A 13,475-nucleotide genomic window follows, 5' to 3' on the forward strand; every position below is an offset into this window, starting at 1 on the left:
TGGGGGGGGGGGGGGAGCGCGGAGAGAGATGATAAATAATCAGCAACATGTGTGTCAGCCTATGTCGTTGATCTCACGTAAAACAGAAGATAAGGTGTCGCGGAGTTTCGTGGATTGGCCAACTTGTCCTCAAATTCCCGCACCGGGATCACCTGTATCGCCTCATCGTCGCACTCCAACCAAGTGACGTTCTGCTTATTGCGCCTGACGCCGCAACAATCCATACTGCGACAGCCAACCTTGTTCATCGGCTGCTCTTTGTTCTCACTTACGCTGGACTTGCTTCTAAAGTATTTGAGTATGCCTGACGCTTTGTTCGAAGAGGATGACGACGATGACGACGAGTTGACACTTGTGGTGCTACCTTGACCTATGTTCTGTCGTTTGTTGTCGCGATCGCACTGAAAATACTCCGCATATGTAGATTCGTCCGGCAAACGAGCGTAAGCAACGTAGTGCCCAGCGGTCATCGTTGCGCCCTGATGCATTATAACAGAATATAATTTGTACACGTGTCGCGTCTCACTACCGGTCGTTGTTCCGCGATTTTGATCGTTGTTACAATCCTCGCGATTTTGATCGTTGTTACAATCCTCGCAAAAACATTGTAGAGTAAAGGGCGTTGGCATGTAATTATTAATCTTTTCCATTGATCTGAAAAAAAAAAAATTCATGCGTTTCGATTGATAATCGCAATAAAACACAGGAAAGTGAGCTCTTCGCGAATGTAACATTGACTTACCCGGATGCGGTGGAAAATCTTTTCAATTGCAAAATAAGAAGTCTTGGTAAGGAAGGAAAGCACACGGCTCTGCGAGCTTCGTTATATTGTAGGCAACGTGCGCACCAGTACTTGTCCCTACCCATCAACAATTCACTAGTCACTACGGCACGTTTGTACACTTCGCTGCTGTCCAACGATCGACCATCATCATCTGTAAAATTAAACAAAACGATGCATTTTTTTTTTATAGAATCGCATGCTAACACTATATGTAACACACGTTGCAGAACATTTAACGCGTTACAAATTTTGTAATATATAACAATTGTTTACCTTTCTTATTAGAATAATTGATGTCGATAGGTACGCAAATGTCACAGAATGTTTCCTTACGTTCTGTGACATGCTCGCACTCGAGACACGTTGTGCGCAGAAGACTGACTCCCTCAAAATCTTCCGAGATAAAGCACTTTTTGCTCTCCGATTTGCGTGCCCCCACTTCGCCGTTGCTCTCAGCAAATTCCATGTGACCATTCTCATACAGTCTCGCAGACGTGGAAACACCGTTCACGTTCGGCTGCACGGGACATATCGAGCTTCCTCTGTTCGGAATTTTTTCCTTCTTTCTGGATTTACGAATAGAACTCTTCTTTCCCGAGCTATTGTTGCTTTCCGACTGCGCATTCATTGCAGAGTGTTCCGCAGTAAAATTGGAAAAACTATTATTGCTTTGACCAAATTGGCTCTCTCTGTGTCTAACCAACAATTGAAAAGTCTCTCTGATGTTATCGAGTAAGCAAACTAGTAGCTCGTGAGCATCTTGCTGTTGGTTTCCTTCAAATATTGGATTTACCTCCCTATAATGTTAGGTTGAACATTATTTATAAAAAATACAGTAAAAAACATAAAGTACACAAAAATTAATATTTTAGAATACTTTTACACATACCTAAGAGCTTGTAAAAAGGCATCCGGTTGATACGGTTCACTGTTTTCTCTTGCCTCCGACACACGCAATGCCATGAAGAGTTCATGTAACTTCTCGGTAGCTATTTGAATACGAGGTTTGTTAGCTTCTACTGTTGGTCCAGCTAAAGCTAGTAAATCTTTACTGCTCCAACTACGATTGCTGCTTGACGTTAAGGATATACCAGTTCTACCCAATGAGGAGGATTTGGCCTATATACAAAGAATGAAAATAGCAACAATTTATTCAATACGTTATGCTTTGCATATAAAAAAAAATATTTTCTTCTGTATATTTACTTTTGTTTGAATTTGTTTCTCATTTAAGTTAGACAGATCCGTAGCCAGATGATGCAAATTATGCAGAAAAGAAGGTGCAAATCTCAAAGTATATAATACACAGTTAAGAAAGCAGGTATTCCCTAGATTACATAAAGTAGCTATCTTCAAACCCTCCGAACTGGAGCCAGACACATCGTAACTTCCATTCTGATTATTGCTCAGCTGATTTCGATAGCCATTTAACATTTTGCTTGTATTACCTTTAAAGCACAATTGTTACATATTATCTCGTTGAAATTAGTCATCGAGTAGTTGCAACACAAATCGACATATATTATACATACTGAGTGAAATATCTGGTTTATCCAGAAGGCCCCCTCTCGTAGGCATATGAGGGGGCTGTGATACTGCGATAGGAATTTTACGTCCACGACCTGACAGGGACAAGCAGAACTTCTTCCTGGGAGGAAGCGAGCGTTCATCTGCGTCTTCCTCTGTTTCTAATACTGTCATTTTCTGTTAACCTAAAACAAAACCCACAAGATCGTTACCCGCTTGACAATTTGATCGACTCGCTAACTTTGTTCTCAACCACCGTATACATTGAGAATTTTTGTCAACGTAAGCTTTCACGCGGCAACGATAATCTCGTTGTCGAACGACCGTTTATAACGTTGCACGAGTTGTGCGTGCGTATGTACACGTCAAATGTGTGTACGTGTGCGCGTGTGCGTAAGAGAGAAAGAAAGAAATAAAAATATGTTTAAGAAATAAATAATAATATACCTATTACGTTTTACTCACGTATGAGCGAGTGAAGAATTCATGGAACGCGAGAACGAGCTTGGTTTATTACAACGTTACTAAACCGAACAAATCACTACGCTAAGAAGCCACAAGAGAGCCCGATCGACTCGCGGCAAGCTACATGTTTATCAACGTTTCATTTGGCAGATCAGTCCCAAAACCTTGGATTGCACTGATTGCGCAGCTCGCTGGCCTGCGATCAACCACCACACCATCAATCGGACCAACTGATTTTCGGAACAACTCACGTATCCATTTTCACATATGTGAATATCTATGAACGCAAAACGACGCAAAAACGTCAGCGCTCCCGATGAGGACCGAGCGTCAACCAATAGCGTTTTCGACCAGTACGGGTGAGTCGCTGCCCAAGCGATTAATAACATCACTTCGGTTAATCGAGCAATGTGATTGGTTGATTTGCCAAATAGCTAAAAGCTAAAGATCTGTTATCTTTGGATGCGTTCAGACAACTCAACGGTTGAGAGATCGTCACTTATGATAGGACTATTCTTCAAAATCTGAATCGGATCCAAAAGTATGATCCAATCAGAAGTGATTATCTCTCGACCGTTGTGCAACTGTTGAGTTGTCTGAACGCATCCTTTGAAACACGATAATGGCCGTGTTCAGCGGAACAATTTCCAAGTTTGTCGTCTTGTCAACAAGCGACGTTGATTATTTGATTCTAAAAGTAAGAGCCAATCACGTTCGATTGCTGTAAAATAGCTTGTTTTACTGAACCAGGGGTGCAGTCAAAGTCCCAAGCCTCTTGCACAATGCGAGGGAATAGCGATAGCGATAAGCAATAGACACAGAATTTCAATTCGTCGGAAAATTTATCGCTATTGCTTATTCCGTTTTCCGATCTGCATTGATACATGTGTAGTTTTGTATATTAGATTCCGCTGTTCCTACCGTTATTTATAAATATAAACTCTTTAAAACTGGTGTTATTTCTATCGCTATCGCTATTCCGTCCATTGTGCAAGGGGTTTGAGCAATTGTGAACATCCCCTCCATTGCTGCAACATATTGTTGGGGTTCCAAAACTGAAACACTGCAATGACAATTGCGCGTGGAGGACGTCGTTCAACTCTGATTGGAGAATTTTTTCGCGTGACATTCGCCCGTTCGACCAATCGACGTCGATACTCGTTTATTCTCGATGTTGCCCGTGATGGCGTTTCGTGGCGCTGCGCAACCTACCTGTGACTCGACATTCACCAGCAGGATCACTTCTGAACCACATCTTTTACGCGCTGCACGTATTTACCGACTGACCAGTGCTGGCTACAGCTAGTTCGAGGACCGTGCAGGACGCTGATTTGATCATCGCACCTCGCATCATCGTAAGATTATCTCTGCGCGAATTGTTTTTATAATTGCCACATAATAGTCAAATCTTCGTGTGTCTCTTCGGTGATAGTTCGCGTTCCATCGTCGCGAAAACGTTCGCTCGGAAGGTTCAGCTTCCCGCGCGATAAGCAGGCGCTGCTGCCGGTCGAAGTACTCCTGAAAAGAAGCGCGTCCCCGTGTGGCTTGCTCGCTTCGTCTTTCATCGTTTGGTAAGTGTTCTTAGTTATCAACGCTGATACTAGTTTGCCGCCAAGTATCAGCCTATATTTCCCGCGGCGATCAGCTCTCTATGCGCTTTTTGCAAAACCGCTCCTACAATTGGCGAGAACATGCTGGAGAATGAACGCCTCCGTCGCGTGTTTTGTCGCGATCTCGCGGGCTCGCGTGAGACACGACGTAGCGCGGCTGCAACTTCCTACGTGCGATTTGACCTTGCTGCGAATCCTATTTGGTCTCGCGATTTCGTTCGCGAGATACGGCGGAGGCGACAACACATCGCCATGCTTGCGCGAGCGAGCCCACAACCGGGCGCGTTCTTTCTCGTTTCTCCACGAGGTAGGAGAAACAACGCCGCGCACTCCCGTTGCTTCTTCCCTCGTCTCCTTCGCGCGACGTGCCCTCCTCTCGCCACGGAAACGCCGAGAAACGGATTTTCTGCGAGCCGGAAATACCAAGAGTCCGTGTGCGGGAAACCGAGAGGGCACGTTTTGAGCGAAATATGAGGCAGAAAAAAAAAAAAAGAATTTTCGAGAAATAATTCGGGATAGAGAAGCACGTGCTACGGGAGAATTCTACGTAGTTCTACGCTCTGCACGGATTGGGCAAAGAGGGACAAAGAAAATGAGTGGCTGGGTAGGGGCGAGAGCGAAGCGGGGAAGAGAGAGATGGTCGCAAAAATTTTGCCATGCGCTCCATCGAGCTACGCTACACGCGTTGCCAGTCCCTTTGTGTTTACGGCGTGTCGTGGTATCACTTCGATTTTTGCGCATCACTAAGACTTTGGGATAAATCCTTGTGCCGTTTTTAATGACGATTTAACGCTTGAAGATATTCGAGAGCTTTTTACGTGTTTTTTCAATTTCAAGTAAATTAAAATATTTTTCGTTTTTTTTTTTTTTTTACTTTAAAACTATCTGAATATTTTTGGCTGTGTTGAATTTAAATCGGCTGGTAAAGTGAGATTTTATTAGGAATGGAATAATAAATATCAAAGTGATCGGTAAATTATCATGTAAAAAATATCTAATGTGCTAGGGTCCATTTTGTAAATTATTCCATTAAAATGTAGTTGTTTTGTACATTTGTTGCGATATCTGTGATTTTCTCTATGTTTCAGACATCTTCAATAACATCCAAGATTTCATTAGTTTAAACATCCAGTTTGCTGTTAGCAGCAAATTATCCTCTTGCAAGCCAAAAAATTAAAATGGTAATGGAGGCATCACCGTCTCCACAATCGGTGGGGCGCGAGTTTGTACGCCAATACTACACCCTACTGAATCAAGCTCCAGCTCATCTCCACAGGTACCTGATACTTATCTAGTTGTGTATTTTTTTAACGTAATTTGTATATCATTACAGATATCTTATCGCTTAGAAAACGCTATATTTCAAATATATTTTTTTATTTTTTTTTCTTAATTTCAGGTTTTACAATCAAAATTCTTCGTTTGTCCATGGCGGATTGGATTCTAATAGAGAGTGCACACCAGCGATCGGCCAAAAACAAATCCATCAAAAAATACAACAACTGAACTTCCGAGATTGCCATGCCAAAATCAGTCAAGTCGATGCTCAACTGACTCTTGAGAACGGAGTAGTTGTTCAGGTAAGTTTTGTGCGTAGACTTTTGTAAGTAAGAATCGGGAACAACAGGATATCTTACGTTTTTTATAAGAATACAAAAAAACATTTTTTCAAATTAAAATATGTGCAAAGCGAATGCGCTTATTTATGGTTTTAACGATGTAAGGGTCGGAAGAAGTCATGCAGAGACATTGTTGGACTTTGGAAATTGTGTTCAAGGTTTTCAAGTACAGAACAAAAAAAAACTTATTCTCTTTATTTTTTTTACGCCTGTTAAGTATAGAATTTTCGATTGAAATGCGAAGAATGCGCTTTCTAGTTTTAACGAAGGTCGACAGGAAGGAGTCATGCAGAGACATTGTGTGAATTTGAGAATTTTATGAATCTGATCTTTTGTGCAGGTATCTGGCGAGTTATCTAACGCAGGTCAACCGATGCGTCGTTTTACACAAACCTTTGTGTTGGCGGTTCAGGCTCCGAAAACCTATTATGTCCATAATGACATATTCCGTTATCAAGACATGATCTTTCCCGATGAGGACGAAGCTGACGTAAGTGGCGGAGACAGCGGCGAGAGCGGCGAGAGAGAAGCTGAAGAAATTCGCACGGAACCTGAAGAAGAAGATCACCAGACTCAGGCCCAACAATTAGGCGCTCCCAGTCAAACTGCTGAACAACAGGCTCAGCCGCCTCTCATTCCGACGCAACCACCTCCACTGCAACCACAGCAGCCACTGTATTATGCTGCACCACCAACAACCGTGGTAAGTTAATGTTGAAATGTACACACTATAGTTTGCGATTGATGAAGAAACAGTAATGTTTGGATAATATAAAAAGACTGGTGTACACAAATCTTGCCTTTTTGTATAGTTTGTCATAGATTGTATAAAATTTTTACTTACATTCACACGCGCGCATTAGGTACATCCGGTAATGCGTCAAGTTCTTAACGGAAATGTTCACGAAGAAGTTCAACTTAATCAACAGCAACCACAAGTGCAACCTCCGTCACCTCAAACCCAGCAGCAACATCAATACATCGCAGAGCCAACCGCACAGTCGCAGGTTGTGCAGGAGACTGAATTAAATGGTGAGCAGCAACAACAACCGCAGCAACAGCAAAGTGACAACGAACCGCAGACACAAACTGAAGAGAGGAATGATCAACAGGAGACTGAGACTTTTAACGCATCCGCACAGGAAACCGAACCTGAACATCAAGCTTCCAATGTTACGGTTAACAATAGCGGACCTAAGACTTATGCTAACTTGGTAAAGTCTTTCCCGAGCAGTGGCGGTGCTACTAGCCCGCAAGCACCCAAACTCTCTATGTCTCCGGTGAGTTTTTTTATTTTATTGTGTTATAACATCATAAAATATAATGTGTAAACAAATTTCTTTTTTTTTTTTTCTTACAGCCGCCAATGACAAATCTACGTTTAGACGATAGATCGCCAGGACTGCATCCTACCAACAACGGTCCAACTTCTATGACTGTTCCCAACAATGTGTCGACAGTTCAGCAACAAGCGCATAGAGTTGGCGGTAATCAGCCTCCGCAGCAGCAGCAGCAGCAACATCCACAACAACGAGTTCCAAGAGGTGGTCTCGTACAAAGAGGTAAGAAAAAATATAATAATTTTTGTCTTGATTGTTGCAGCACTTATTTTTATGAACACAACTTTTACATTTAATAATACTTTTTTCATTTTATACTTTCACATTCTATTTAGTTTTCTTAGTTTGTTTTTATAGGTTGAATAAACTTATGTTATTTTATATTATTACATATATGTTTTATTAGATGGAGAACGACGCAGTACTCGACCTGGTCAGTACAGTGATGCGCATCAACTCTTCCTGGGTAACTTACCACACAACGCGTCTGAAAACGACTTGCGTCAAGTGTTTGAGCGGTATGGCCGAGTTGCCGAGTTACGTGTTCACAGTAAAACAAACGACAGATGTAAAGGACCTCCCGGAAGCAATAATGCCGCCCGAGTACCTAACTATGGATTTATCACATTTGAAGACCAACAAGTTGTGACAAAAGTTTTGAGTTCTTTGGTACGTTTGTTCATTTTTTTTTTCGTCCATATAAACATGTTTTTAATGTAAAAAAAAAACCACAACTTTATTTCTTATAATAATTTCATTTTTCTTAGCCTATATATTATCCTGACGAAAGTGGACAAAAGCTGAATGTTGAGGAAAAGAAGGTGAGACCTCCTAGAATGCCGATGGACGGTAGCGGCGGCAGATTGAATTCCGGTGACGGCGGTATGCGTTCCATGGGCGGTCAACAATCCCAACAGCAGCAGCAACGTGGACCAGGTAATTGAGAATTACTATTTTCAGGAACTAAGATTACAGAAATAAATACTAAGATACAGAATTAATTTGGTATCAATTTTTAATCACATAAGGTGGACCTGGAGGCGTGATGAGAGGCGGTCAGCACGGCTCACGAGGTGGCCGTGGAGGATTTTCGCGAGGCGACGGCGGCAGGGGTGGCGGCAGTATGCGACAATCAGGTGGCAATCCGAGCAATCCTGGTTACCAACCCCGTCGCTAATACCCGGCCAAGTACGCAACAGTTAACAGCATCTTTTTAATTTTCTCCCTCTTGACTAAAAAAGTCACTGGTACCACCATCTGTATCTGCCGTCTTCATTTCGAGAATTTTGGGATCCAGGACTATTTCGTCTGCCACTCGACGTCTATAAGCTTAAAAAACGTCGCTTGCAACGTTCAAGAAACAAGAGTAACGGTCGATCCTAGATTATGATTAGCTCAAAAAAAAACAAAAAAAACAAAAAAAAAAAAAACAAAACCGTACGAAATACGAAACTCGAACGCGCCTTCCTCGACGCGTGTCGGAAATCTCTTGGACAGAGGATTCCGCGTGCGAGTCCTCACGCGAGAGTTGTTTCTTCAATGTGACTCAACGTCTGTGTTTACCAGTCAGCAAGCTGATAATTGCCGGTTCGAGTTCGTTCTTCGTACAGATTCGGGCAATCCTGCAGGACTTTACGAAGCCCACACTAAAATGGAGTGCGAACAAAACACGTGCAGCCGTGTGACAAATCCGAAAGGAGCTTCTCAAAGGAGAACGTGAACCGAGTGTGGTAAAAAATTATAGTGAATGGTAAACAAAAAGAAAAAAAAGAAAAAGAAAAAAGCGACGAGACGTGATCTGAAGTCGGGAAATTGTGTCGGAACTCTTTGTGGGGTGGTTTTTTTAGAGTATCATACGTTATTTGTCACTCCTAGGTTGTTTCTTTCAGCCGATCACGAGACAAGAAGACAGCAGAACTGAGGTTTTAAAGTGTACACAGAGCGGACACTTGTGGACAAGATTGAAGGAAGAACTCTACGGAGTGTTGTGACGTGCGTATTCTCTTTGCGCTTTCGAGTCGACTCATCAACCGCCGAACAGAACGTCTCACGGTGTCGTCACGGGCGAAGAATTGGTGTATAGATTAGAAATCTTTTCCCTACGGACCGAAACTTCTGTCAAGTATTGTTAAGACGCGCGACTATAAAATCGCCGGGATTTTGTCCCGGTTGCACGCAACAAAACAAAAAAGAGCGGCGACGACAGTCTAGTTTCTGTTCCGCTGAGATATTTTTCTTCTATTTATACAGCCGATCATCGATCGATTAGAATCGATCGTGACTAAGTAATCCTTCTTTCTCTTCTCCCTTTCCTTTCTCTTTCCGACTGTTTTTTTCATAGTTCCTCGCTCCATTCGCCAATGCGATCCAGAACTTGTTCTGGTCTTTCCTTCCTTTTCGTATTTCTTTGTTATAATTTTCCTCTCCTTTTTTCTAAGCTACCCCCATATAGAACGTTGTCCTCTTTTTATAGTCTTTCTATTCTGGCATCTACCTCCCTTTTCCAACATACTTATTATTACTTTCGTTAGATAAAGTTACACAAAGATCGCGCGCGCGCACGATTTAACGTTGTATCGCCCGATCGCTTAATTATCGCTTAATTATCGCTCGCGAGACGGCGTTTTTTCCTTTTTGCGAGAGTCAACAATTGTCTTCTGGTAATCGCAGAAATTCGCGGTGCGCGTTGAATCGCGACAGATAACGTGTATCCGATGCAAAATCTCACGCCTGAGATTTAAAAATCGCTGAAAAGAAAAAATAATAGCAATTTACTGTATTCAGTACAAGTAGTTTTTTTTTTGCAAGCTTGATGAAAAATTTATATCGTTTATTGTTATCGTGACAGTCAATTGTCACAATCAATTGGTATTTAAATTAATAAGTAGATAAATTGTAATTGTTGTTTATATTGAAAATTTTTTTTCGGCCACATTTCCACGGACAGGGAAAAATGTTTAAAATGAGCATGGTTTTTCATTACATTGACGATGTTTGCGTGCATACAGCGTTTATCAGACCACTTTTTTTTTTTTTTTTTTTTGTAAAAGTACTGACTGAAATATTTTCGAAAATTGTATCATCCGTTAGTTTCTCTTTAGACTCATTCGTTTTCTTGTACTTCTCGACGCAGTGATTTCGTAGCGGGTTTATTTTTGAGAGACGCGGTGGAAAGGTTCTAGTCACAATAAAACAACACACACATACAGCTCGCACGCGAAAAGTCCTGCGATTATCAGGGACTGAACAATGCGTCTCTCTTCCGCGGCCTATCAAACTCCCATATCTTTACAAAAACTTTAACCTCACGGGCGATTGAAATTCGCTCGCAGTTTTTTTTTTTTGCAGAAAGTAAACAATTTTGAAAATTAAATATTTGATTCTCGTAACGCGAAAAAAAGAGTAGCGGAACGAGATCTTCGCACACACACACGTGCCATTTTATTTACGACAGAGATGATGCGACAAACATTGAAAAGTTGATTCTTCACGATCGAAAAATTTGTGTATTTACGATAATTTAAACATTTATAAAAATATATTATGTATATCGAGGAGCGCGCGTGCGTGTACGTGTGCGTATATATGTGTGCGCAGAAAATACGAAAGAATGTGAATGTGTGAGTGCGTATGTGTATATGAGTGATATACGCATGTATGTGTGCGTAGAGTGAGTTTTAGCCGGTTTGTATTTCTCATCTTTGCGAAATCACGGAGGGAATTATTAATCTACATCATCACGCACGAGCGCGACTTCGCAATAGTTTTTAATGAAAAAAAAAAAAGTGTGTATCGGGCGACACTTCGCGTCTGGGTTCTGACGACTGCGTTTCTTCTCGCGATTCTCTCGAGACTGTTCAGCATCCCGACTTCGTCTAATGTTACATTTTTTGTTTTTTTTTTAAACTTCCTAGAAACTATATTTGTCATTACGACGTAGTATTAATCTCTTAGCGCGCGATGTCTCTCTCGTTTGAGATGTTTGTTCCGAGACGACAGCGATGACGGCCGCGAATGAACGATGCGGTCGTTAATCCCCAAACCCAGACGCGGATAAAGGAATAGGTTTTGCGTAGCTGCGCATCTGCGGTTTTTTGCTATAATATATTTTCACAATTAGCAACGGAAGAAAAACCAACTGGACAAATCCTATTCTACGGACAAATAATGTGTCCCCTCGTCTGAGATAATACATCCGAAATATGCATCTTACTCTTATATACTTATATATTCTGTTATAGAATTATATTAAACGCTATGTAGGAAGAAAAGAAAATGGAAGATTTGACCCGTCGAATCTTTAACTCTTTATAAGTTAGTTTAGTACGATTACAAACGTTTTTTGAATTTTTGTGGATAGGCATTGCCATCTTAGTATTGTTATAAAAAAGAAAAACAAAAAAAAAACAAAAAAAAAACAATTATGATCATTAAATCTTAAATCAGAAGAATACAGGATGGAGCATTTAACTTTATCACTTCTCTCTTCCTTGCGGCAGAAACTAGAATGTGTTTTATAGGAATTTTAAAAATTTATAATCGCGGGCGATGAAGAAGTAGATTGTTTTTTTTTTAATTTTTTTTCTTGTTTTGTCTTTTTTTTTTATTCTCTCACACACACACACACACACACATTGTCGTTTTATTTTCGAAAATACTGTATAAGTAATTTATGCTAGTAGAAAACTTTTTAGCGATATATGATGCTAATTTACTGACTTAATAATAAACGAAAAAACCGAGATGTGATATTTTTTCCAATTCTTGCATCAATTATCGAGTAGCTTCCGTTTTACTGCGGAAAAGTTTTATATAATTGAAAGGTGTATAATTTTTCTTTTACATACTTTCAATATATAACACACACACCTATATATAAATTATACTTAGATATCGATATAACTGTTACACGAAAGTTCCATATAAAACACAAAAACACGTACCGGTGAGAACATTACGCGATAAACACCCGCAACAAATTCTTTCAACACTTTGACTTTATCATCGAATCACACTCCCAGTAGCATGACATAGCAAAGTGCTGAAGAATATATTACACAAAAAGATTTTGGTATTGGTATATTATTAAGTGATACGTGCTCAGTTAATGCAAAATTTTTACTAGAGTGAATTGCACTTTATCTTGTATGTTTGTTGGTTAAAACGCAGTGGTAAAGTAATTTCTCTTATACCTACACATACGATATATCGTAAACGTGACGTAACATATACTTAGAAAGAGAGAATTTTCAAACACTGAAGCGCTAGTTGCTTCACCTTTGTACACGTATGTAGAGCGTATACATATATATATATATATATTTCAACAAGAAGTATTTGTATGAAAGAAAATGTCACATTCTGCGTCCTCTTGTACATTAAAAAAAAACGAGGTAGACTGGCTCTCCATTATCGTTTTTATCTCACGTATCTAAGACCAGTTTCTAGTAATTTGAAGAGAAGAGAGAGATAGATAGATAGATAGAGAGAGAGAGAGAAAAAGTGTTTTGAGATGAAAAGTGCTGGATGAGATGTAGTTTTAATATTTGCAATCGCGCAAATTTAATATGACTTCCGATTTTCGCCTGCCACCTACAATAAAAATGTTCCACACGCTCACTCACACCGTTTGACTTTACTACGTCCATGTGCATATCCGTGTGTTCAAGTACAACGTGTTCAAAGCCGCAGTTTATGCGAGAGAGAGAGAGAGAGAGAGAAAGGAAGAAAGAAAGAGAGAAAGAGAGATCATCGCTTTACATAACTCGAAAGAGAGGCTCTGCAAATTTTTAGTGTGAATGTTTTTGATTTTAAGTAATATAATAATACAAATATATAAAAAAGAAGAATATATATATATATATATACATATATATATATATATATATATATATAAAGAGAGAGAGAGAGAGAGAGAAAGAGAGAAAAGAATAATAAGATATAAAAATAATTATAACAATGTAATAATAGGATGGTGGTTAATAAGTTGTGAATTTTTGTAGCATACATTTTTATTTTCGCGGTCGGCCAGACCAGTTTGTGTGTATAATCAGTTAAAGATAAACGTTATTGCGATATAAAAAAAAAGAAAATAATGTTCAAAAGAAAAATAAGAAAAAAAAACATCAAA

The 13,475-nt window shown here is 40.1% G+C and overlaps 2 protein-coding genes across 6 annotated transcripts; one reads left to right on the forward strand and one right to left on the reverse strand.

The window, feature by feature from the left end:
- Positions 1-3,073, reverse strand: LOC109852754 (ubiquitin carboxyl-terminal hydrolase 1). Of its 2 annotated transcripts, none has more exons than XM_020424209.1 (7): positions 2,777-3,073; positions 2,317-2,496; positions 1,991-2,232; positions 1,674-1,903; positions 1,058-1,581; positions 743-935; positions 1-654 (listed from the first exon to the last, which is right to left on the reverse strand). In XM_020424209.1, the coding sequence occupies exons 2-7, from the start codon at positions 2,483-2,485 to the stop codon at positions 60-62; spliced, it is 1,953 nt and encodes a 650-aa protein (XP_020279798.1). In that variant the 5' UTR covers positions 2,486-2,496; positions 2,777-3,073; the 3' UTR covers positions 1-59. The 2 variants fall into 2 exon arrangements, with proteins under 2 accessions (XP_020279798.1, XP_020279797.1); XM_020424208.1 differs by having other exon boundaries at positions 2,759-3,073.
- A 929-nt stretch (positions 3,074-4,002) lies between these two features.
- On the forward strand, positions 4,003-12,087 carry LOC109852770 (ras GTPase-activating protein-binding protein 2). Of its 4 annotated transcripts, none has more exons than XM_020424249.1 (10): positions 4,003-4,131; positions 4,179-4,347; positions 5,475-5,662; positions 5,786-5,966; positions 6,346-6,708; positions 6,869-7,285; positions 7,366-7,567; positions 7,752-8,014; positions 8,113-8,281; positions 8,374-12,087. In XM_020424249.1, the coding sequence occupies exons 3-10, from the start codon at positions 5,565-5,567 to the stop codon at positions 8,520-8,522; spliced, it is 1,842 nt and encodes a 613-aa protein (XP_020279838.1). In that variant the 5' UTR covers positions 4,003-4,131; positions 4,179-4,347; positions 5,475-5,564; the 3' UTR covers positions 8,523-12,087. The 4 variants fall into 4 exon arrangements, with proteins under 4 accessions (XP_020279838.1, XP_020279837.1, XP_020279840.1 ...); XM_020424248.1 differs by having other exon boundaries at positions 4,209-4,347; XM_020424251.1 differs by having other exon boundaries at positions 4,003-4,347; positions 6,935-7,285.
- Positions 12,088-13,475: the final 1,388 nt, after the last annotated feature.

The sequence above is a fragment of the Pseudomyrmex gracilis genome, unplaced genomic scaffold (genome assembly GCF_002006095.1).
Source record: "Pseudomyrmex gracilis isolate BER0280 unplaced genomic scaffold, ASM200609v1 scaffold_35, whole genome shotgun sequence".
In the NCBI taxonomy this organism is placed as follows: Eukaryota; Metazoa; Arthropoda; class Insecta; order Hymenoptera; family Formicidae; genus Pseudomyrmex; species Pseudomyrmex gracilis.